General features: G+C 53.6%; 2 protein-coding genes across 2 annotated transcripts in view; one reads left to right on the forward strand and one right to left on the reverse strand.

The window, feature by feature from the left end:
• The window catches only part of SLC28A2 (solute carrier family 28 (concentrative nucleoside transporter), member 2), an 8573-nt gene extending 7817 nt beyond the window's left edge, over nucleotides 1–756 (forward strand). The window contains exons 16-17 of the mRNA XM_010572222.1: nucleotides 434–545; nucleotides 633–756. Of these exons, the coding sequence (XP_010570524.1) occupies nucleotides 434–545; nucleotides 633–756 (236 nt within the window). The remainder of the gene's footprint in view (nucleotides 1–433; nucleotides 546–632) is intronic.
• A 2034-nt stretch (nucleotides 757–2790) lies between these two features.
• The window catches only part of ALPK3 (alpha-kinase 3), a gene marked incomplete at its 5' end in the record, with an annotated part of 33128 nt that continues 14582 nt past the window's right edge, over nucleotides 2791–21336 (reverse strand). Inside the window, 11 exons of the mRNA XM_010572223.1 lie at nucleotides 2791–3112; nucleotides 3283–3331; nucleotides 3531–3748; nucleotides 3996–4084; nucleotides 4433–4707; nucleotides 4830–4865; nucleotides 5138–5265; nucleotides 6720–6867; nucleotides 7678–9532; nucleotides 13067–14087; nucleotides 15384–15501. Of these exons, the coding sequence (XP_010570525.1) occupies nucleotides 2791–3112; nucleotides 3283–3331; nucleotides 3531–3748; nucleotides 3996–4084; nucleotides 4433–4707; nucleotides 4830–4865; nucleotides 5138–5265; nucleotides 6720–6867; nucleotides 7678–9532; nucleotides 13067–14087; nucleotides 15384–15501 (4259 nt within the window). The remainder of the gene's footprint in view (nucleotides 3113–3282; nucleotides 3332–3530; nucleotides 3749–3995; nucleotides 4085–4432; nucleotides 4708–4829; nucleotides 4866–5137; nucleotides 5266–6719; nucleotides 6868–7677; nucleotides 9533–13066; nucleotides 14088–15383; nucleotides 15502–21336) is intronic.

The raw sequence follows: 21336 nt of genomic DNA on the forward strand, positions 1-21336 counted from the left end.
GGGGGGGGGAGGGCGGGGTGGGACACAGGCAAAGGGCTGAAGACCCCTATAAATGCAGGTGCAGCGATGGGGACAGCTGGCCTATCCTCCCCATGGCTCTGCCAGGGCCTCCAAACCCTCTGCTCTCCCCTCACGGCTTTGCCAGGGGCTGCCCAAGCCCAAGAGCTGTGCTGGGGCCTCTCACCCTCATCTGGGCTGGGATGGGGACGTTTCAAGGGCAGCTTTTGGGGCACTGCAAGGAGTCTTGGGGGCGAGGTGGGATGGCGCATGGGACCTGCAAGCACAGTCCCAGGTACAGGACTTGAAAGCAAGTGTAGTCAGGGTATGGGATTTGCGAGCAGCGTTGGGCTACAGGACTTGCAAGCATGCTCGGGGTATGGGATTTGCATGCATGGTCCCTTAAGAGCCCCAACCGGGAGACCTCGTCCCCCAGGTCTCCTTCATGTGCCAACGGAGGTGGGCGACTGCGTGACCTTCCTCAGCAGCGCCAACTTCAGCTCCACCAGCTACGCCATGTACACATGCTGCAAGCAGCTCTTTGCCAGGTGGGTGCGAAGGGGCCCAGAGCCATAGGGCTCTGCCCGGGGACCCAGGTGGTGGGGCTCATCCTGACCATGCTTCTCCTATTCCAGCTCAGTGCTCAAGAATGGGACAGTCTCCTTCACAGGAGCCTGGGCTGGCCTAGCAGAGAGTGTGCTATGCCTGACACAGTGCTGCAGGCACTACAACCACACATCCTGCCTGGGGACAACCTAGGAACATGCAGGCAGCTGCCCACTCTAGGGCTGAGGGCCTGGAAGCACCAGGGTGTGCAAGGCCTGGCCCCAAAGGTAGAAGAAACCCTGGCGGAGACCTGTGTGTTTTGTCTTCTCCGCTCCAATGATAATGGATAGCTGCGTGCACCTTGCAGCCAGCACCCTTAGGTGCTGGCCTTGTGGACACAAGGGAACTGCTCCCAAATAAATCATGGAAATCCCCATGTACTTGCCCTCAGCCCCGGCTCTGGCCCCTGACCACGGCTGTCCCACATTGCATGACGTGCTTTGCTCAGGCTGCACCCTGCAACCGCAGCTGCCATAGCCAGCGTTCGCTGCAGACCTCGCAAGGCAAGCCTCCGCCAGGTGCCGGTTTTAGGGTCCAGCCCCAGCCACCCTCCTCTCCCCCGTGGGGTATGGATGGGGGTAAAGACATTACTTGAAGACATTTCCTTCCCCTGAACACAAAGCCGCCCTGTTCTGCCATGCTTGGGTGCATCTTTTCTGCAGGGACCACAGCACCGGGGAACAGGCCAGTCCTCGCTTTATTGCACTCAAGAGAACGCATTCACCAACGTGGCCACGTTATGTACATCGTTATTTTACAATGACCCAACAACAAAGCACCAGGACCCCAGAGCATGCCACACTCCCAGCCCGGTCCCTTCCCTCCTCCGCCAGGCTGCATGGAGCCATCATTTCGGACACCACCATGTGGGATGGCATTGCTGACACCCAGCACCCTCCTCCAAAGCCCTAGGGAAGGTGACGCTCTGTAGCAAGCAGAAGCAGGCAGTGCTGGGGCTCTTTGTAAGCCTTGCTGCCCACTGCCACGCTCTGCCAGCTGCTGCGTGCCTGAGCGAGCTGACGGGCACAAGGGAGGCTTGATGCAGCACAGGGTGCTTTACTTTCCAGCACGAGCATCACTGCCTGTCCATCACAGCCTTCTGCTGTGGGGCAGCGGGATCTGGAGCTGGTGCTGCTAGCTGCCACCGGGGTATGGCATGTGCCAAGCAGGGGTAATGCTAAGCAAGCATAACCAGGTCATGCTATGGGGCTGGGCAGGGCATACGAGGTGTGCGTATGGCAGGTGGGCAAGTAGGAGTGAGTCCTATGGGCTGGACACCCACATGTGCCAAAGCAGCACCTGGCATGGAGGGGAAGTCTCCCCTTTGCTCCGCTCCTGGGTGTCCCATGGGAGGTAGAGCATCCTTACCGTGGCACTGGCTGGCACCCATAGCAGCACTGCCACCCTCAGCATCCACCCGGCAAAGGCGCGGGAGGGTTACCCTGGGGTGCAGGGGAGGCCGGGAGAGCAGGGGTGCAAGATCTCATCCCCGTGCAGTTGCCGGTACTGATGCCAGTGCCCTGCCATGGGACTGGCCTGCACCCCAGAGCCCCACACAGTAGCAGCAGAAGCCCCGCAGGTCACCGCTAAACCCCTCTGCAGCAAAACCTTTTAAATCATGGTGTGCCAGGGCACATGAGACCATCTGGGTTCTGTTGGGGTTCACATCCTTGACACAGAGCACTGGCGGGGCTTGGCACAGTCGCTTTATGGAGGACACAAAGAGGGAGACGAGGTGCTGGGAGCCAGGAGGGCAGCCCGGACTCCCAGTTTGCTTGGGGGAGTCAGGCAGGGGACATGGCAGCTGCAAAGCCTGAAGGAGCAGATCTGATGGCCCCTGCCTTAAGGAAGGCAAACAGAGAGAGTCGAGAGAGGAAAGCGAGCCCAAGCATGGAGGGGCATGTGGCCCCACAGGATCCACCACCGGCAGCAGCTCTTGTAAAGAGGTATTGGCATGGGGGTCCGTGCTGCCCAAGGCTCACAGCCCCCCCCACGACCCCAGCCGAGCCGCTCACACTAGCACACACCACACAATGCAAGTGCCATGGGCTGGGGCGGGAGCCAAAGGGAGGAGAGCAGCAGCAGCAGCCACTGCCAGGGTCTCCCCTTCCCAGCCTGGTCGCGTGCTGCCTCCAGGCTGCTCGAGCTGGGGTCTGGAGCATGGGGTTCCAGCTGCGGTGGCTCTGGCTACTGCGGGCGGCCAGACCTGCCGCTCTCTCCTGACCCGGGTTTGGAGGCTGCTGGGGCCTCCCCTGTTTCTGCAGCTCTCCGGGAGCTCTTGGGGCTCACAGCAGCCTTGCGGGTACCCTGGGGACTTGCCAGCCCCTTCTTCTGGAGCTGGGGGCTGGACTGGGCAGATTTCCTACCCATGGAGGGGCTCTTGGAGCCCTTGGGCTTGGCTGGCTCCAGTGTCTTCAGGCCCAGGATGCTGCAGTAACGGTTACACTGGTGAGCGGCCGTGAATTGCTCCAGCAGGGAGGGGAAGCAGCTTTCCTTCAGCCCCTGGTACCTGCCAACACAGCCATCCTCAGCCCCTGCTTCGCACCAGGAGACATCCTGCTGGAGCAGGAAGTCGAGGACGGAGCCCAGCCACGCTCACCACCATGGCCCTTTGCCACGAGAGCGGCGGAGCTGGGGACAGCTGGGGCCACCCTGCGCCAGCAGCTCAGGGTCACTCACCCTTTCAGGTTGGTAGCGATCCGCACGTTGGTCATCTTCCAGCCCACTCCTGCAATGAAAGGGAGGACAGCTAGTCTCTGCCTAGAGAAGGATGGGCACCAGCACCAAGGGCGGGTCATCACCCTGGGAGCTGGGCTCCATGGCACATGGCAAAAGAGGCAGGAGGGCAAGGCTGGAGCTTTTCTTCCTCCTTTCACAGGCCAGAGGGTGGTGAGGGGCCACGGGAATCAGATGGGAGATGCCTTTACCTTCCATGTCAGTCACGAGGATATTTCCATTTGTCCACTGGTAGACCCAGTGCTGGAAGGTGCAGCATTTGAGCACAATCTCCGAGGTGCCTCGTGCCACCAAGCTGCCATCTGTCTCAGTGATACAGTACTGCTCGCAGGGCCCGCCCAGGTCTTCCTCCATTGTGGCATAAGGGATGTTGTTGGCCGGTCGGTAAATCAGGTACAGAGGAATTATCCTGTGTGGGAGTACACAGACAGGGTCAGCACCAGCTGGCGAGCTCTCCCGCCACAGCAAGTGGAGATTCACACCGCGGTCTGCAACCCTGGCTTTTGCCTTGCCCCCCAATATCCCTTCCATTTGAGGGTGGGAGAAGAGTACACTGCCCTTCAGGATGTCCCCAGCACCTACGGGGAACCCTTCCACCATCCCCTGGGATGCTCCGCCGGGATGTCAAGCCAGCAGAGCCACAGCACCTTACTTACTCGGGCACCGCTCCAAAATCAGGGACGGCTCGTGCCTCAGCAGCAAAGATCTTGCAGTACTCACGGCTGGAGTTCTGAATTTTACATTCCTGGAGTTGCAAACAGAAGAGTCAGGGACCTGTCCCATCTTGTACCAATGCCTCCCTGGGACCCCCTGCCTGGCCAGGCATCCTGTTACCACTGCCAGTTGTTTCCCTGTCCTGGTGGTCAAAGGACAAGTGACAGAAAAGCTCCGAGCAGCTCTGTGTTGCTCAGAGAGAAGAGCTGAAGCCAAGAATAACAAGGACATTGCCAGCCTGCTGGAACATGGCTCAAGCCCTCCGAAGCATTCAAAAAGTGGAAGGAAATAAAGTGGGCACAGAGCTGGGGACCGTGGCACAGACAGATGGGGAAGGTGTGGGAGACATAGGTGGAGGATGCCCCACAAGGATGCCCACCTGGATGGTGATATCGTAGTTCTTCTCGATGAGGCTGTTCTCATTCTTGGTCCCAAAGACAATGAAATTGTGCACTTTGATGATGCAGGTGCGGCCAGACTCAAAGATGGGCTCCAGGCCATAGATGGCTCTGGCACGGCAGGCTTTGCGCAGGAAACCGGCATCCACTTCCACATCCTCGCTCACCACGCGCCCGAAGAGCTTATCCCCCCAGTAGCCTGCATCAGCCAAACCCTTCGCGAACACCATGGGCGTCATCTCAATCTCCTCTCCAACTGGCAGAGGGAAAAGCTGGTGAGGGGGGACAATGCGGGCACGTCCTGCCCCCGCCACAGACCTGCCTGCCCCCCATGCAGCAAGGGGCAGCAGTTGCAGCTCATCAGCATGTGACCCTTACCTTCAATCTCTTCCCGCAAGATAAATCCTGACAGCACTAGAGGAGACAGAAAGCAAAGAGGCGTCAAGGTCCTGCCAGGATCCCACCCTGCCCTATGCACTTCCACACCAAGGGACAGCAAGGAGGATGGTGTGAATGGGTCATAAATTAGCACATGGAGGCAGATGCACCTGGCAGAGGTGGTGTTATGGGGTCTGCAAGGCTTGCCCTTCAAAACCTGGCACCAAGCCTTCTCCACAGTTTGCCATGCCGCCCCACAGCACACCCGAGCAGCTGGAAGAGCTGCCAGGCTGCTGAGGGCTCCTCACCTTCTGGGCTGAGCACGAAATCGGTGGAGTCAGTGCCGTACTCGTTGCTGATCACGCACCGGTAGACCCCGCAGTCCTTCTGGGATGCCTGCACAACAGCCAAGGCTGCCTGGCCCTCATCACCAGCGCTGGAAGAAACCAGAGCATGGCCTCAGCCCTGTGTGACACATGGGGGTACACGGGAGCCCCGTGACAGGCACTGTGGGTGGGCACCGTGCGGCCCTTGGAGGCCTGGAAGAGGGCTACAAAGGAAGACAGCCCAAGGGCAACCCAGCCGCTCCCCTGGCACCTCGTGGCACCAGAAGTCCTGCCCTGCAGTTTGTACTCACAGAGATGCTCATCTTCCAGGCAAGCCCTGCAAAATCTGGCCAGGATTGGGCTGCAGACTGATAAAGGTACTTGCCTCTGAGTGTGGCTGGGTCAGGGCTGCACTTGGGCTAACAGACTCGCATCTGGATGGGATGGCTGGAACAGCCACAGAGGTGTCCAGCTTCATTTTCAGCTGTTCACGAGTGAGGGTGGACACCGCTTCCCATCCTGCAGCCTGCCCCTCTCCAGGGGACTGGCAAAGCGCAAGCTCTGTATCAGCAGGCCGCTGTTCTTCTCCAGCCTGCAGCACCACGCTTTGGGCTGGCAGTTCCTCTAGCCAAGGTGGCGACACACCAGGCAGATGGGTCTCCACAAGAACCAAAGGCCTGTTTCTGCCCTGCATGGCCAGCATGACCCAGCAAGGGCCCCAGAGGGAAGAGGTAGGACCCTCATCCTGAGACCCACTGGCTGAGCAGACTCTGCTCTGGTCAGCTAGAAGGCAATGGCCACTCCTAGTCCATCTGCCCCAGCTCAAATATCTGCCATAGAAGATCGTTTCTGCCCCAGAAGCACCTCTTTCTGCCTGCTCATTATAAAGGGAGCTCAAGGGATGCTCAAAGGCATCAGGCAAATGCTATCCAATGTGAATGATGTTCCCACACAATCCCTTGGGCTTGAGAATAAGTTGCTCTCCATAATGTACCCAAAGGGGCATCCAGGATACAAGAAGCCTGGACATGCTCTCCCTGTGCAAGGGCAGTGCCAAGGGATAGAGAGGGCACAGCCAGAGCTGCTTTTTCCCTGTTGGTGCTTGCCAGTGGTGGCTGCATGGAAGTGCCTGTTCAGGTGCAGCATGCAGACCCTCCCAGCACAGCTGCCACCCTCACATGCATCACTTGGGGTCCCAGTTTTGCAGCTCACATGCAGCCCTCAAACTCTCGAGATGGGCACAGCACCTTCCTTGCCCTCCCCAAGGTTTGGGTTCAGCCCCTGCCCTCCCCAGGCCTCTGCTACTGAAAGCTTCAGCCCTTAAGCCAGGCTCCAGATGGAGCATCAATAGGACAAATTTGGCAGCAATTCCCCATCAGGGTGATCCCTCCCTCCCCAGGCACTGAGAAGATAAAGTTCACAATGTACCATGCCATGCAATGAGCTTCTCATGCAGCCTTAATAGAAGGGGCACCTTCACCCCAGTAAACGCAAGGAGCTGGATTTAACACACGAACCCAGGGCTATGCATAAGGACTACAATGAAGCAGAGCTGGCAGGTTACCTCCTTTGGGCTTCTGCTACAGGGATCTCGTCCTTGTACCACATCAGCTTAGAATCACTCAAAATATTGAAGAACTGGCACCAAAGTTTCAGGTTTCCTGATGCATCGGAAAATTGTTCTGCCCTGATCTTACGAATCACCTGTGGAGCTAAGGACAGGGTGCAAAGAGATCGATGGTGAGACACACAGTGCTGGCTGCAGCTCTGGGGACAGGCCAGCCTACCCCAGAGCTGCTGCTTAGGACTTTGGTGTTGGGTATCACATGTATGTCAGCACAGCCTGGTATAACATCGCCTCCCCAGGGAAGGTCTCAGAGCTCCACTTGGATAAATATGGCGGGATACAAGTGGTACAAATTCGTTTAACAGTGCACCACTGCAATACCTAGTGGGGCTCGGCCAGAGGCAATGTAGAAAAACACTATCCAATGTTGGAGGAAACATTTATCTACTGAAGTAGGGGTTTACCAAGGTTACCCTTACTTTTGCAAGAGTCCTGATATCTGTGAGGGTATCACCTGGGTCCTGCAAGCACTTCAGCACCAGGATTATGCCTTTTCTAATTCGATGTCACAAGGGATCAAATTAGCATTGACCATGGAGGTGGAAAAGGAGCATGCACCCCACTGATGCCCACTGGGCCCCTGACCAGCATGAGGCATGCTGAGGACCATGACATGGAGACCAAGAAGAGGATTATATGATTCCTTTGGCCAGGGAAGTCCAGGCTGTGGAGACAGCCAGTCTCAGCACTGCTGTCTCTTGTCTTCCTCTGCCCTCCCTGTGCTAAGGTTGAAGTCTTGGGGCAAACTTTTGGCTTTCAGACGGCCAAAGGGCGATGCTGAAAACCCTGCGAATGCACAAAACTCACATGGCCCCAGATGACTATCACCAGCTCAGTTGGCTCCCTTTGTAGGCAACAAGAAAACATGCTTCATGGGGACTACCTCTTCCCTTACCTTTAAATGGGTTATTTGCTTTCTTGGATTCTGCTGGCTGTGCTTCTGGCTTAGCATCTTCAGGGGCCTCGTGGTCACCACTGCTGTCACTTGTGGGCTCCTCATACAGCTTAGGAACCTCCAGTGTGGCCATCTTCCTTGTGGGGGTTGGTGAGCGCTGGTCTGCAGGAGGGGATGGAGCCAGGGCAGGCGACTGCAACAGGGCCGGGTTCTTCCTGGATTGCCGTGGCGAAACGGTAGGACTTCTCATGTGCCCTGGGCTCTCTGGGGTTGCCTCCTCTTCCTCCCCCACCTGCTTCGTTTTTGGCAGGTATATTTTGCGCCGGGCCCCAGAAGCAAGCTCCTCTGGCGTTGCACAAGGTAGCACTGCCAGAGGGTCACCAGGGCTCTCTTTTTCAGGGCTCACTGGAGGCAAATCAGAAATATTATTAGGAGGCTGCCCCACTCCTGCTGCTGGTATGCTGCCCACCACGATGGAGGGCACAGAGAGCTGGGGTGGCCCCTCTGCCTCGGGAGCAACCCGGGTACGTCTCTTTGGCGGCACAGGCCTGCAAGCCAGCATCTCCTTGCTGGTAATGAATTCCTCGTTAATCATGCCTGTGATCCGCCTGGATGTCCTGGGGGTCAGAGGCAAGTTCTCCGCTGTCTGGAAGAGCTGATTGTTTTGTACCTTTTCCAGAACTCTCCTTGAAGTGCGGGGGCTCAGGCCTGCAATGCCTATCTCTGGGAGCATGACTTCCTCTGCATCAGGCTGCTCCTTGTCCCTGGGGTCAGTGTCTTCGTTCACAGCATCCTTACTGCTATCTGACATTTTTAAAAGCAGCAGCAGATAGTTCTTCAAGGAGGAAACAAGGTTTTTGTGCTGCATCTTCTCCTCCAAAGACATCTCCTGAGGTCTCTCAGGGCTAGGCAGGACCAGCGGTACTTGTGGCTGAACCTCAGCACCTCCTTCAAAAGTGCCTGAAGGTGCTGCTGGTTCCTGGGGCGGAGCTGCTGTGACTGTTTGCCCTTCTTCTTGCTTCCCCTGAGGTCCCACAGGCACTGGTTTGGCACTCTCCTCCCCTAACATGCTGGCTGAAAAATTCTCTTGCGGGGTAGATCCACCTGCCTTTTTAATCTCAGTTTCTCTGCCCGCAGGAGGCAGCAGCTGGGCTCCAGACAAAGCCTCTCCTGCTGTGGCCTCCGTCCCTGGGGCGTCGTGAGCTGCAAGCCGTGCCTCCTGAGCCACCGACGTCCCCACTGCAGGAGCAGGACACGGCTCTTCCTTGGCAAGCTGAACTGAAGCAGGAGCTGATGTTTCAGTCTCTTGATGTCCCAAAGGTGTCCTTCCCACCTCCCTGTGCACAGGCCCAGGAGATGGCTCTGCTGCACCGCTCCCTCCTGCCTCTGCACCGGGATGGCTCCTGGACAGCTCCGCTCCTGCCTCTTCACTCTTCCTATCCTTAACTGCTGTCTGATGTGTGATTTGCTCAAGAGGAGCGTTTTCTCCAGGCTCTGGAGGACTCAATTTCTTTAGCAATGGTTCTTCCTCACCTTGGCTTTTGTCCTCTTGATTTAACCGTCCTTGTTGGGTCTCTCTGCCCTCAATAGCACAGGAATGTCCTTCTGCCTGCTTCCTAGAGGGAGGGTGCTCCTTGCTGGACTGCACGTGGTCTGGAGATGATGCTGGTGGCTTTGGTGGCTCCTGAGGCCTCAGCCGAGGATTTGTCCTTTTCCCAGCCCCCCTGGTCTCCTGGCAGACAGGCATCTCTTTCCTGAGTTCCTTTAACTTATTGGCTTGCTGACTGGTCTCTATGGTTGGACTGGACACTGAATGTTTTACGTCACTAGCAGACTGTCCCACTGTTGCTACAACCTAGTCAAAAAAGAAAATAGAAAATTAGCATCACTTTATTGCCTGAGTCTGCTCAGTGGTGCTTGTGGTCCTTCTGTACCACATGGCACTGCCCAACTTCTGCCTGAATCATAAGTATTAACCTGGTATTGCTGATACTCATCCAGGGTCTCCTGGCTTTGCCATTGTCCCATGGTAGTGGGTCCCAGAGCCCCCTGTCATGCTGCACAGAATGTTTTTTTCTTTTAATCTGCTCCAACTCTTCTGCCTTTCAATGCCTTGGTTGTACACAAAGAGGCAGGCAATCTCCCTCTCTAAAACATTCAATGGCTTTTAATTCAATCTCTTCTGACACAACTCCTTCCCAAGGAGCAAAACTTTCCTGTTTTCACCAGCTGTTGCTGAGACCTCGTATAATTTCCTTGCTCTTTTTTAAGACTCAGTGCTTCCCCTATACTATATCTGCAATCTCCACTGAGATGGGGTGATTGGCATGTCACATACTATCTGGATGAGGCTGCCCAAATGATTTATAGTGAAACTGTACACCGTGACGTTATCTGCGCTATTCGACCATCCTGTTTCTTTGACATTCGGGAAGCTCAATGTTTCCGACTGCAGTTGCACGCCAGCAGACGTTTCAGCAAGCTGTACCCTGTGACGGCTGAGCTTTATCCCGAGGAGATCTAGTGAAATACTCCAGCCAAGGAGCACTATCTATTTCTGTAAGATAAGGCTCAGGGGAGGCAGCGATACCGCTGATAGATGCTGTGCCCAGCTGATGCCCAGCTAGCAACACCAGGACAGTTGCATGGGAACAGGGCATGCACACAACAGGTTCCCCTTCCATCCCAGAGGATCTGCTGCTAAGGATTTTCTCCTGAGGTCTCTGACTTGAGCTTTAAGCCTCCAAAATGAGGTCCAGGGGAAAGGAGGGCTGTGGCACTTAGCCCTTCTATTTTGTGCCACTCAGGCTTTGTTTGAATGCTTGGAAAAACCAGGAAAGGTAATGCTGGTCTTTCGGCAAGCCCCTCCCCAAGCAACTGTTATGACAATGTGAATATCAGAGGACTGGGGTGGGAGCAGCAGCATTAGGGGGACCATTCCTGCACACAAAATTCAAGTCTGCTTCCTTGGTAGATTCCAAAGGATGCTAAAGGCCAGGCAGTTTCTGCCTCCGCACACAGGGAGGGCAGAAATAGGGCCCCAGTTCACAGGGTTGCACAGGCACCCCCAAATGCCACACATCCTTGCTGCTGTTCCCCTAGAGCCATGTCCCTAGCCTGCTTCGCTGGGCTGAGTGTCACAACACAGAGCATCCCAGCGCTCAGGCTTAAAAGGTTTTATTTTAAGAGACAGAAGGGCTTCACGCAGTGAAAGCCCTTGGGTTTTACCACAGTATTTGGTCTTCCATGGCATGGAGAGGGATGGGGATGGACACAGCCCAATCTAACCACAGGGCCAGCCCTGGTCCCTCTGCTCGGGGGGCTGAGCGGCACAGTGCCCAAGGGGGCTGAAGGGGGACCAGGGCTGGTGGTTCACAGATGAATGCACAGAGGTGGCTCTATGCAATGGTGCTGGTCAATGGGGACATCTCTTTGGCTGAAGAGAACTTGGGGTTTGGGGGAAATTTGTTTATCATTGGTGCATGAACTAAAGCTTATTCAGAAAAGCTTTCTGGGAGCTTTTCAGAAAAGCATCTGTCCTTAAGTAATCAAAAAACACTCAAACTAGGGGCACATAAAAGAAATATAATAAAATAATCAGTTTCAAAGTTAGGCAACAGTGATCATCATGCAAATCCAGTTTCTCCTCTGCTCTTGCGTGTGAGGATGTTCAAAGCCTGGCTACAGTCTGGCATTTTGCAAAGCTTTCTGCTACAGATAAATCCAGCTGAAAAGAGAAGTCCTGAGCATGAGGCCCAGCTAGGTCTCAAGGCCAGGAAAACACTTACCTATGACCCTGTCTTGTTTAAGGGAAAGACTGAAAAAGAGAAAGATAAGCAACCGGCGTCCTGGGGAGTGAAAATATCCTAAAACTCGTCAGGAGTCAGCTTTAAAGGGCTTTAAAATAGCTTATTTGGTCACACAAAAGCCTGAGCACTTTCCCCAGCATCACCAACTAGCTGAAGCATTCAAATTCAAATCAAAAGCACTCCCTTTTGTCTACTCAAAGGCACATCAGCTGACAAGTTACAGGTTTCCCTCTGTGAGTGGCTTTTTGAAGAGGAAAATACCTTGATGCATGTCAAAGGCTCAGGGATGGCAGCCCAAGCCTGGCTGCTACACACCAACACTTTCCACCCTCCTTAAGAGCAAGGGGCAGAGAGGGAGAAAATGAATGGCTTTGCCATGGGCTTGCCTGCACAACAATAATTTCTGCAGCAATATGTGATGCTGATGGGTCGGGTTAAAGATGGGTTCAGGGCACTGCACTGTGTCAAGGCCAGGACCCAGACACTCGCTTTACTGCATAACACAGCAAGTTTCTTACCAGTAAATGGTGCTCCTACCTATGGCTAAAGAAATCTAGAAAAGGAAGAAAGGAAATTTTTTTCACTGGAGCACCCAGCAGTCCCACTTTCCATATCATGGATGTTTCCACATCCTGAAATATTTGCTTTACCTACCAAGGGAGATGTGCTGCACCCGGAATGCCTCCTCTGATAGCCTTGGTCTGTACTGAAAGCATGAACCTACCATAGCTCAAACGCCAAATCCTGACAGCACCTGCAAATCGGACTCAGAGAACCTTTTACCACAGAAGGGGTCATTAAAGAAAAAAGAAAAAAAAAAAAAAAAAGACTGGTAGCTTCTAGTCTAGTATTTTCATGGAAAATGCTTCAGGTTAAGTGACAAAAATAGAAGTTGACTAAAAGATGCAGTGAGGGTCAGGAGCAGGTGCTGTGCCATGGCACTGCATTACCACCACAATGAGTCTTGCAACAGAGTTTTTCCAACAGGGAAGAGCCAAAAAATAGCCCAGATCTACTGTATACATGTTGCACTGTAAACAAAATTCAACGCCCTGCCTGGTGCAGTTCACGTGGCGTACCTGGCACACTGCACTTATTTGCATGGGGGGGCTAATTAAACGCTGGCTGAAGCTCAAGCTCAATTGCTAAACTGAACAGATGTCATCAGTCTCACTGCCTGTCATCCACCCCCAACTATAAATAGCCATTCAGAGCTCCCTGCTTAACTGATTTGGAAACATTTTGCATGAGGTCAGCCTGCCGATTAAACAGCACGCCTCAGGCCACCCGGAGACCAGCTGCTCAGCTGGAGGGCCCTGACGTACATCTCTCCTCACCACCTCGTCTGACATTTATTCAGGGTTGGGGTGGAAGCTCTGCTGTCTGGGCACACAAAGTCCAGAAAGCCCTTTTTCCTGGGTGCTTTTGCCGGTGGAGACCTACAAAGCCTTGGCAACAGATCCCTTGGGGTACACGCAGCCTCCCAGGGCTGGTGCCACAATACAACCGTGCAGCACGAATATTTTCTTGTTGCAACCTCTGCGTTGGCTGCTTTCTGTCCTAGTTACCTCTGGACTGACGGCTTTGTTTCCCTCCAACTTCTGTGCTTGGTGCTGGCCTCTCTGTCCCTCGGACTGCACAGGTCCTGCCTCCGACACCTCTGAGGACAATGGAGCATTGTCTGTCTGTCTGCTGACTGCCACAGGCTGCAGGGCAGCTTCGCTCACAGCCTCCTCCTTGGCTCCCGCCTCCTTCTTCCCAGCTGTCGGCCTCACTTGCTTATCAAAATACATCTCTTTCAAAGAGAAGTGCACATCACCGTTGATTTTAGTGTCCTGATTCACAGCTTTCCCGGGCTCTTTGATTTTTGGACTGTTTTCCACTTCTTGATCATTTGCCACCCTCAAACGTGTGTTTTTGCGTAAGGGGACAGGAGGGGCAAACCTTGGATTTGGAGAGGGGTTGGCCCTGTCTCTCCCACTTTCTTCTCGCTTGGAAACTTCCTGCTTTGCTGCTGGAGGAGCCTCCACCTTCTTTTTCTTTTTAGCCGCAGAGTCTTTCACCATCGGCTTAGTCGCTAGGTCCTCCACTGTCTCATAGATGTACGCAAGAAAGCCATTCCCGTTCTCCTCCACACTTCCCAAAGAGGCATCTCCATTGGTGGTCACCTCTGCTTTCAAAGGTGCTATTAGTTTGTTTGGAAAGCCTGTCATTGCATTGACCGGCTGCTCCTTTGGCTCAGCAATATCCTCATGTAATCTGGACGGAGAATCGGCGACATGCACTTTCGCTGCATCCTCCTTCTCCCACGGATAGGCTTCGGACTGGAGATTCAGATCCCTGGCCAGCCTCCGCTTCCTCTGGAGCCGATCGGGGCTCATTCCCTGCAACTTCTCCACCTCCACATTTTCTTTCCCTCTTTTCTTGCCCTGTTCTATTTCTCGCAGCTTTTCTTCAGCTTTTCTCTTAATTTTTTCAAACCACTTCTGATGGATTTTGAACTCTGTCATGGTTCCCACTTCCAGCACTCCAGAGCAGGACACGATGCCTTTGTTATTTCTAGCTGAGGCCTGGTAAATGCCTGCATCTTCTTCTCGGCACCTGGAAACCAAAAGCTCTGCATGAGACCTGCCCGTCCTCCTCAGGCACTACCACTGGGCACACAGGCATGCACGGTCTCCCGCTTCTTGCTCCAGAGGGGCCAAAAGACAAAGACGTGACCCTCGAGGTGCCCACAGTAGGTCTGGAGGCCTGGGGCTGGCTCTGCCTGTTCTCAGCACTAGCAGATAAGCAAATTGGACATTAAATCAGTGCCCAGCTCCCCCCTGTGCTGTAACTCTGATAAGAGAGGGCTGTGATGGTGGAGGAACAGCTAGCACCAGGCTTCCCAACTGTTCTTGGCCACATTCCTCTGCAGGATCTTCTCCTCTCAGCTCTTCACAGCCTACATGATGTTTCTGTTCTTCCTTCACCCTACTGCCTTACCAAAGTCTTCCCACCCCGCTTCACAGGCAGAAGCACAAGCACTAGTACTCTCTTGTCACCCCTCAGGGATGCCTGGCCCATGGAGATCCCTGCTCCTGCAAGAGGTGAGCCAGCCTCTGACAGAAACCTGGAGCACACCTGGGGTGGCAGAAAAGCCCAGGCTAGAAGCACGAGGATGACAGGACTACCAGCAGTACTGATATTCTGTACTGTCAGACAGTGACGCACCTGTCTGACAGCCCAAATCCAGGACTCAAGGTGCAACAGGTCTCTGCTTGCTGGGGACACAGTGTGCCTGGCTCTCTAGAAACACAGTCCTTGTTTAAAGTTAAAAGAAGCTGGTGGTCAGGGCTGAATAAAGGAGGCCCTTGGCTACATCAGTCAAGTGCCAAAGCAGCCCTTTCCTTCCCTGACCTCATGGTGAGAGCTAGGAAAGGCCCTCCCGGGCCATGGCTGCAGCCCTTTCCCCTTTCTTAGGAAACTCCTATGAACTGTTTCTGTCCTTGTCTTGCCTGATCCCCTAGACCATCATCCTGGAGGCAGCCAGTACTTTCCCTTTGCTCACCTTTGTCCAGCCCTAATGCTCAGTTCCTGCCTGGTGCAGCCATAGCACATGCTGCCACCAGCACTGGAAGGCTCCAGAGAGAGGAATTTCTCCTGACCTTCCTCTTGCTTGCAGCATGGCAGCTATCCCTGGATGCAGTAATGGATCTCATACTGGTGTGATCGGGGAGTCATCAGAGCAAAGAGCTGAAGGGGAAAGGACAGCTGGGAACATCGTAATGCGGGGCAGAAGGGGCCAGCACGGATGCTGGGGGGAGATCACTGCTGACAGCCAGCTTGTCCAAATACTGAAAACATGCTCAGAGCTCCCATCACCAAATCCTACCACTCTCCAGCTTCTTTACTCACTTATACAGCTGCAGGGTGTGGCGATTTCCATGACGGAATATCTCATACTTGGGTAAGCCACAGTAGCGGTCCATCTCTTTATCATCCTTATACCACGTCACCTCCGGCTTCGGGTATCCTGGAGAGGAGACAGATGGTACATCAGGCTGTGAAACACTGCAACCAGTAGCACAGCAAGCCTGCTCCCGCAGGGACAAGGTATCAACAGCAAAACAAAACACTCCGGCAGAATAGGATACATGTTATTCTGGGTTCACCACATTGTTTAAATCACACAGTAGAAAAACTATTGTGAGTGCAAACCTGATGGGCTTATGCAAGTCTTTAGTCACTCCTAGGAATAGAGCTATTTTTGAGAAAAAAATCCCAGCACTTCATTCCTGAATAGAGGGGAGTGGATCACATGATCATCTCCTGTAACACTGGCTGGGAGGAGAAGGTGAGCATACTGTCACTTTTATATGAAGAGGCATGTTTTGATGAGACTAAGGCTAAGGTTAGAAAACAGGCATTTGCCCCTCCATGGAGCTCACAGCATTTTGCTAAGTGTCACAGCCTGTAAGCTGATCCAAAAGTTTCCATTGAACAGAAACAACCTTGATTGCATCACAGCCAGCTTGGTGTCCTACAAATGTCACTTGACAACAGATGTCACCTGCCTTTTCAGTAGAATGACATCATGATGTGTGTGACTGGCTGGCTAGCAAGCCAGGCACGTAGCCACATTTCCCGCCACCAACAGGGGTGGTAGATCAGCATGAGTGTCCCACACGGACCAGTGCTATCCACAGTGCTCATCTCCTGCTGACAGCAGCTCTAGCTCAGAATAAGAGCAGTTTTCAGGGGAAAACTGCTTGAGCCAGTGGCCCACATTGCTCCCCATACTTCCACATGGGGCTCCTGGCATAGCCAAGCTGACCCTAAGGGCATGGGATAAAAGTTTCAATGATCACGTCATGGCTCCGCTTAAGTTGATGCACTCAACAGTTGTTTGAAGCCCTAAAGTAGACATCCGAAGCTCATCTCCTGCAAATGCCCCTGCTGGCTTTCTGTGCTGCGAAAGTGAAGGAGTCCGGCACGCTGCTCACCTCCACCAGTCCCCAAGGGTCTCCCCACCAGCCCCTGGCACCCCTGAATGCAGCGGGGGGTCAGCTCTCATGGACAGCCCTGGCATGGGGCCAGCAAGGGCTCTCTAGGAATACCCAAAGCATCCAGACCCGATGGCTCTGAAGTAGAGAGAAGGCAGGGACAGGGCACTACCTACCTATCCTGGACACCTCCCAGCTGCCAAGCCACAGATTTCAGGGCTGACCAGGACCCTTTTCATCTCCAGGGTGAGGAGCCTCCTACTTGCACCACCCAGAGATGCTGGCAGCCTGTAGCAATGCCTGAGCCCAGCTTATGCCTGCTCCCATGAAGGTCCCATAGCAGGAGTGAAAGACCAGGAGCAAAGACTCATCACCAGGAATTCACCCTGGTTTTGGCCAATTCAAAATGCCTTTGACCAGAAAAGCAGCATACGCCAAATCTCCCCCTCATGTATTGCTTGGTTCCCCCCATCCCAATCTGCTCTTCTGATACATTCCCTGTCCCCATCCCTTGCCTGTTGGGGCTCTCCAGTGTCCTCTGGCCCCTTGAGGGACTTAGCCCACTGGAACCAGATGGGGTTGGTGAAATAGTCTCTGAAGAGTTTTCCTTTCCTGCTCTCCTCCATGAACAGCCACCCCCATAGCCCAGATGCCTCTGCAGACCAGATTTTACTCTATTATCTTCCTTTCCTCACTGAGGTCTCTTACACTGCACTGCCCCTGGCACCTACTCTCTCCATCCTCACTGCTATACATCTCTCACATCCTTTGCTGCCTCATTCCCCTGCCATTGCTGCCATCGGCAGCTTTGGCTTTCTGTTGCTCAGTGCCTCGTTCCTCCTCTTCTGCAGGAAGCCAAGTCATGACTTTCTCCCGAAGCCCTTCCTGCAAGGCTCCCCATCCTCCCCTTCAGTCCCCATCTCGCCACAGTCTGCTCTTTGCTGCTGCCCTGGCCCTCCGAACCAGTTTCTAGAAGTGCAAAGCCCTCAGATACTTGTGGCTGAAGCGAATGAGCCCTAAACTGCTAACTGGAGGTGGCCACGAGAGTTTCCCAGTGATGGGATCACCAGGGATCGATGCTGCTGCTTATATTTTCCATAAATATTAGCTACTGACTGTACTTGGCAGCAGGACCCTGGGCTGAATAAGCCTGTGGCAGTTTCTTTCTGCTCCAGGGATGAGGAACGAAACAATTTTCATACACAGCTCACACTTTGCCCAGAGCAATCCTACCCTTCCCAAGGGCTGTTCTGCAGGCAAGACCTCCAGGAGGCCCCCACAGTTCATAACGTAGGGAGCTGGCAGGTAGATTTTCCTGATAAACTGCAAACAGTAATCACAGCACTTCATTCCAGGAACTGCAAGTGTATCATTTCCGAGAAGCCCTGTGATGTCCCCCTGTGGCCTCTGCAGCTGATTCCCATTCCCAGCTGACATCTGCCAGAAAAAGCTGCAATTTCTATAGCTGTGTAGTGCCTCAACGAAAGGCTTTTCCTCCTGTTAAGCCTAAACTCTCTTTGACCTGTAACACTTGCGTCCTTGAGGCTACCTGCTCCCTACCAGGGGCAAATGCTGCACCAGCACCACGCAGGCAAGGAGGGACTAGCCCCTGCTGCACGCTCCAGCCTGCTGCAAAAGGGAGCTACAGGCAAGCGTTGGCTGGAAACCTGCAGGCAGAGGGATGCTGAAAGGCTTCCCACCTCCCACGCAGAAACAGTGGACCCAGCTGCCTGTTCAAACACCAGCCGTCCCTCCCCAGGGGCTGTAACCTGAACCAAGCAGGGGATGAAGAGACTGTGCAGGGATAAGGCTCCCTGGCATGCCCTGCACTCCGTTGGGGAGGGGAGCTGCTGCTGACGCTGCAGGCATCCATCTTCAGGCTGCCGAGCAAAATTCCCCTCGTCTGGGGCGGGGGGCGCGGGGGGGCAGGCATCACTCCTGGCACATCCCCTGCAACCACAACATCCACAGCTTGCCCAGCTGCCGTGACAGGCCAGTTTCAAGGGTGCCGGTGGGACAGGGTGGCTGAGCCAAGGGCTCCATCGGTGGGCATTGCCATGCACAGGGTGCCAGGTGCCCACCCTTAGCATAAGCACGTTGCAAGACAGAGCAGCCATTCATAAATCAGGCACTCGCCCTTCCAAAACCTGTCACTCCCGCAGACCCCGCGTGCAGCTGGTGCCGAGAGGGATTTGCCAGCAGCTGGTCCCCTGCATCCAGCAGCGAGTCCCTGCAACTGCAGACAAAGCGGTGCCGGGCATTCCTGGGGAGAAGGGCAGGCGTCCACTGTACATCTTCGAGCACAGCAGAAGTTTATTGGTAAGCGTGTCTTCCAGCAGCATTGCTCCAGCACGATGGCCAGCCACTGCAAGACCCAGGAGACTTCTCTGAGCAAGGATTTTTTTTCATGGAGATTGCCAGGTTTAGATCAAACATTTTTCCCCAAAGCTGTTGATGTTTGAGAAGTCTTCAAAGCTTTGGTGACCTTATCCAAAACAGTTCTTGCAACAGCTATCCAAAATCACCCAGAAACTCTGTTTAAAACAACTTTCTTGTTTTGTGGTGGGGGGGGGGGGGGGTGGGAGTTAGTCTTCTGAAATTTGGGACAGTGGAAAGAGTTTAGAACAATTACAATAATCTCCACGGTTTTCTGTTTCTGCTTTACACAAGATATGTGGAGTGGGGGCTCAGGCAGTTTTAGGAGGAAAAGTCATCGTGAGATCTCATCCTTTCTGTCTTTCTGGATTTAAACCTCCCCATCACCTGAAGACAAGGAGGCTTCCAGTAAAGCTGACAGGAGGGACAGATACTCACTAAGAGCAATAGTTCCCCATGCCACTGGCCTGCGAGCGGTGCTCATTCTCCATCCCTCTCTTGCCCTGGCTGCCCCAAACCCAGGCATCCTCATCTCCCACAAGCCTGCTCTCTGCTCTTGTACTCACTACCCCATCCCCAAACCCACCCATCCACCTTTCTCACAGCCCTGCATTTCTCCAGACATACTTCATCCAAGCACTTCACTCTCATCCTTCAAACATTTCCCTAAGAGGGCCACCACAGATGTAATAAGTTGAACTTCTTTATGCTTATGAAAATGCTCATTCACTAAGCACATGACTGTCTACTCACCTTACCCCAACTCTATTCCCCAAGCCATGGGCAGAGCCCTTTCTCCTCCATAGCCCTACAATAAAACCAGACAGTTTCTGGGCACATTGCTTCATTCCCATCCCCTCCAGAGACGTGCTACTCAACACAGTGCAGATGCCGACATTGATCGAGCACCTGCATAGCATGGGAGAGGTACCAGGCTGGACACTTCTTCAGCACAAGCTCTGACCCATGAAGAGAGTGATGGGACTGAGCTCCTGAGCTGATGATTTGGGTAGCCAGGTCAGAGGGGGTGAACCTGCCTCAGAAGGGCTGAAATGGTGCTGAAGAGGCAGCTGTACAACAGTGGGCAATACCTGGATACTGACATACAATGGCCTTGGCTAGACCCAGTCATGACCTCTCCCAGTTGGCCTCATTCCCTAACAAGCAATCACAGACCCAGGCCCCTTCATCCAAGCCCCCACATTTCATCAGCCGACATCTCTCCTTCCCAGGCAATGTTATACAGAAATGACTGAAAAGTTGTAAATCCTTGTAGGAACGCCTCCAATAAGGGCCACTCTCTGAAGAGAAGAGCCCAATATCCACTCACTGGGAAGGATCTGTAATGACCCTTGAGATCCTGAAGTCCAGACAGACCCACCAAGGGAAACACTTGGTGCAGAGAAGCGGGGTGCGCTCTGCTCTGTAAGAAACTGCACAGTAAATGGAAATGTTCTCATTCCCTTTTTCACATCTCTCAGAGAACAAAGGATGAACTAATTTTGTCTAAAAAAGAAAACATGTCATAACTGATGCAGGATTTGACCCAAAACAATCAAATCAGACATGCTAGGGACACTGATAGCAGGCAGAACTAGACAACAGGAGGGAAGGAGGGTTTGTGCAACCACCGGAGAGCATCAGGAAGCCTGTCTCTTCCTGCCTGGTGTTTTCTTGCCTGCACCACCTAGCACATTTTGGAGACTGGCTCTTCAAACACTTGCATCTTGCTGCCTTCCTAGGATATGCCCAGCAAGTCACTGGTATTCACAGATGTGGGACCACCCCTTAACTCTCATTATTGGTCAAGAAGCAGCAAAAAAAATAAGATGTTATTGTAGGACATGTATCCATATTTGTGGCTCGAGAGTCAAAACAGGAGCAGGTGACAGTCTGCCCTTTGCCTCCTGCAAGTTTATGAACCAAAGTGTCCCGAGACTCCAGCCACAGCAGTGAGACTGAGCTGGTTCCACCCTGGTCACTGGCCAGGGATGCAACTGCCACTTCCTTTCTCCATGTAATGTCTCCCAGTTGAATGTAAACATTATGGCAGGGGGAGATACCTAACTACTGATCAGACTTTGCAGTCAGAGTTCACTTTCCACCTCGTGCCCCTCCCTCCCAAAGGGATCCTGAGCTCCTAAAGCAGTCCACAGGACCACATGCAAGAGATGACCATATGGCATAGGTGGTTCAGGCTGCTTTTAAGTATGTTTCTATGAAAATTCCTAATTTTGTAGGTTTATTAATTTAAGTGCATAAAGATATCCCCCAATCTAGTTTACCAGGTACAAAAATATTGCAATAGGCTACATGCTGAAGATGGCCATTTGACACTTTCCTTCACTTGAGCAGAAAATGACACCAGTATCAAGTCAAGTCTTCAGCCTGAAGTAATACACCAGGTTGTGCTACACAGCACCAGCAGGTCATCCAAAACTGGAAGGCAGCGTCCTGCCTACCAAGAGCAAGGATGGACTGCAGGAAGG

This window comes from Haliaeetus leucocephalus, unplaced genomic scaffold, assembly GCF_000737465.1.
Source record: "Haliaeetus leucocephalus isolate CR32 unplaced genomic scaffold, Haliaeetus_leucocephalus-4.0 Scaffold339, whole genome shotgun sequence".
NCBI classification, from domain to species: domain Eukaryota; kingdom Metazoa; phylum Chordata; class Aves; order Accipitriformes; family Accipitridae; genus Haliaeetus; species Haliaeetus leucocephalus.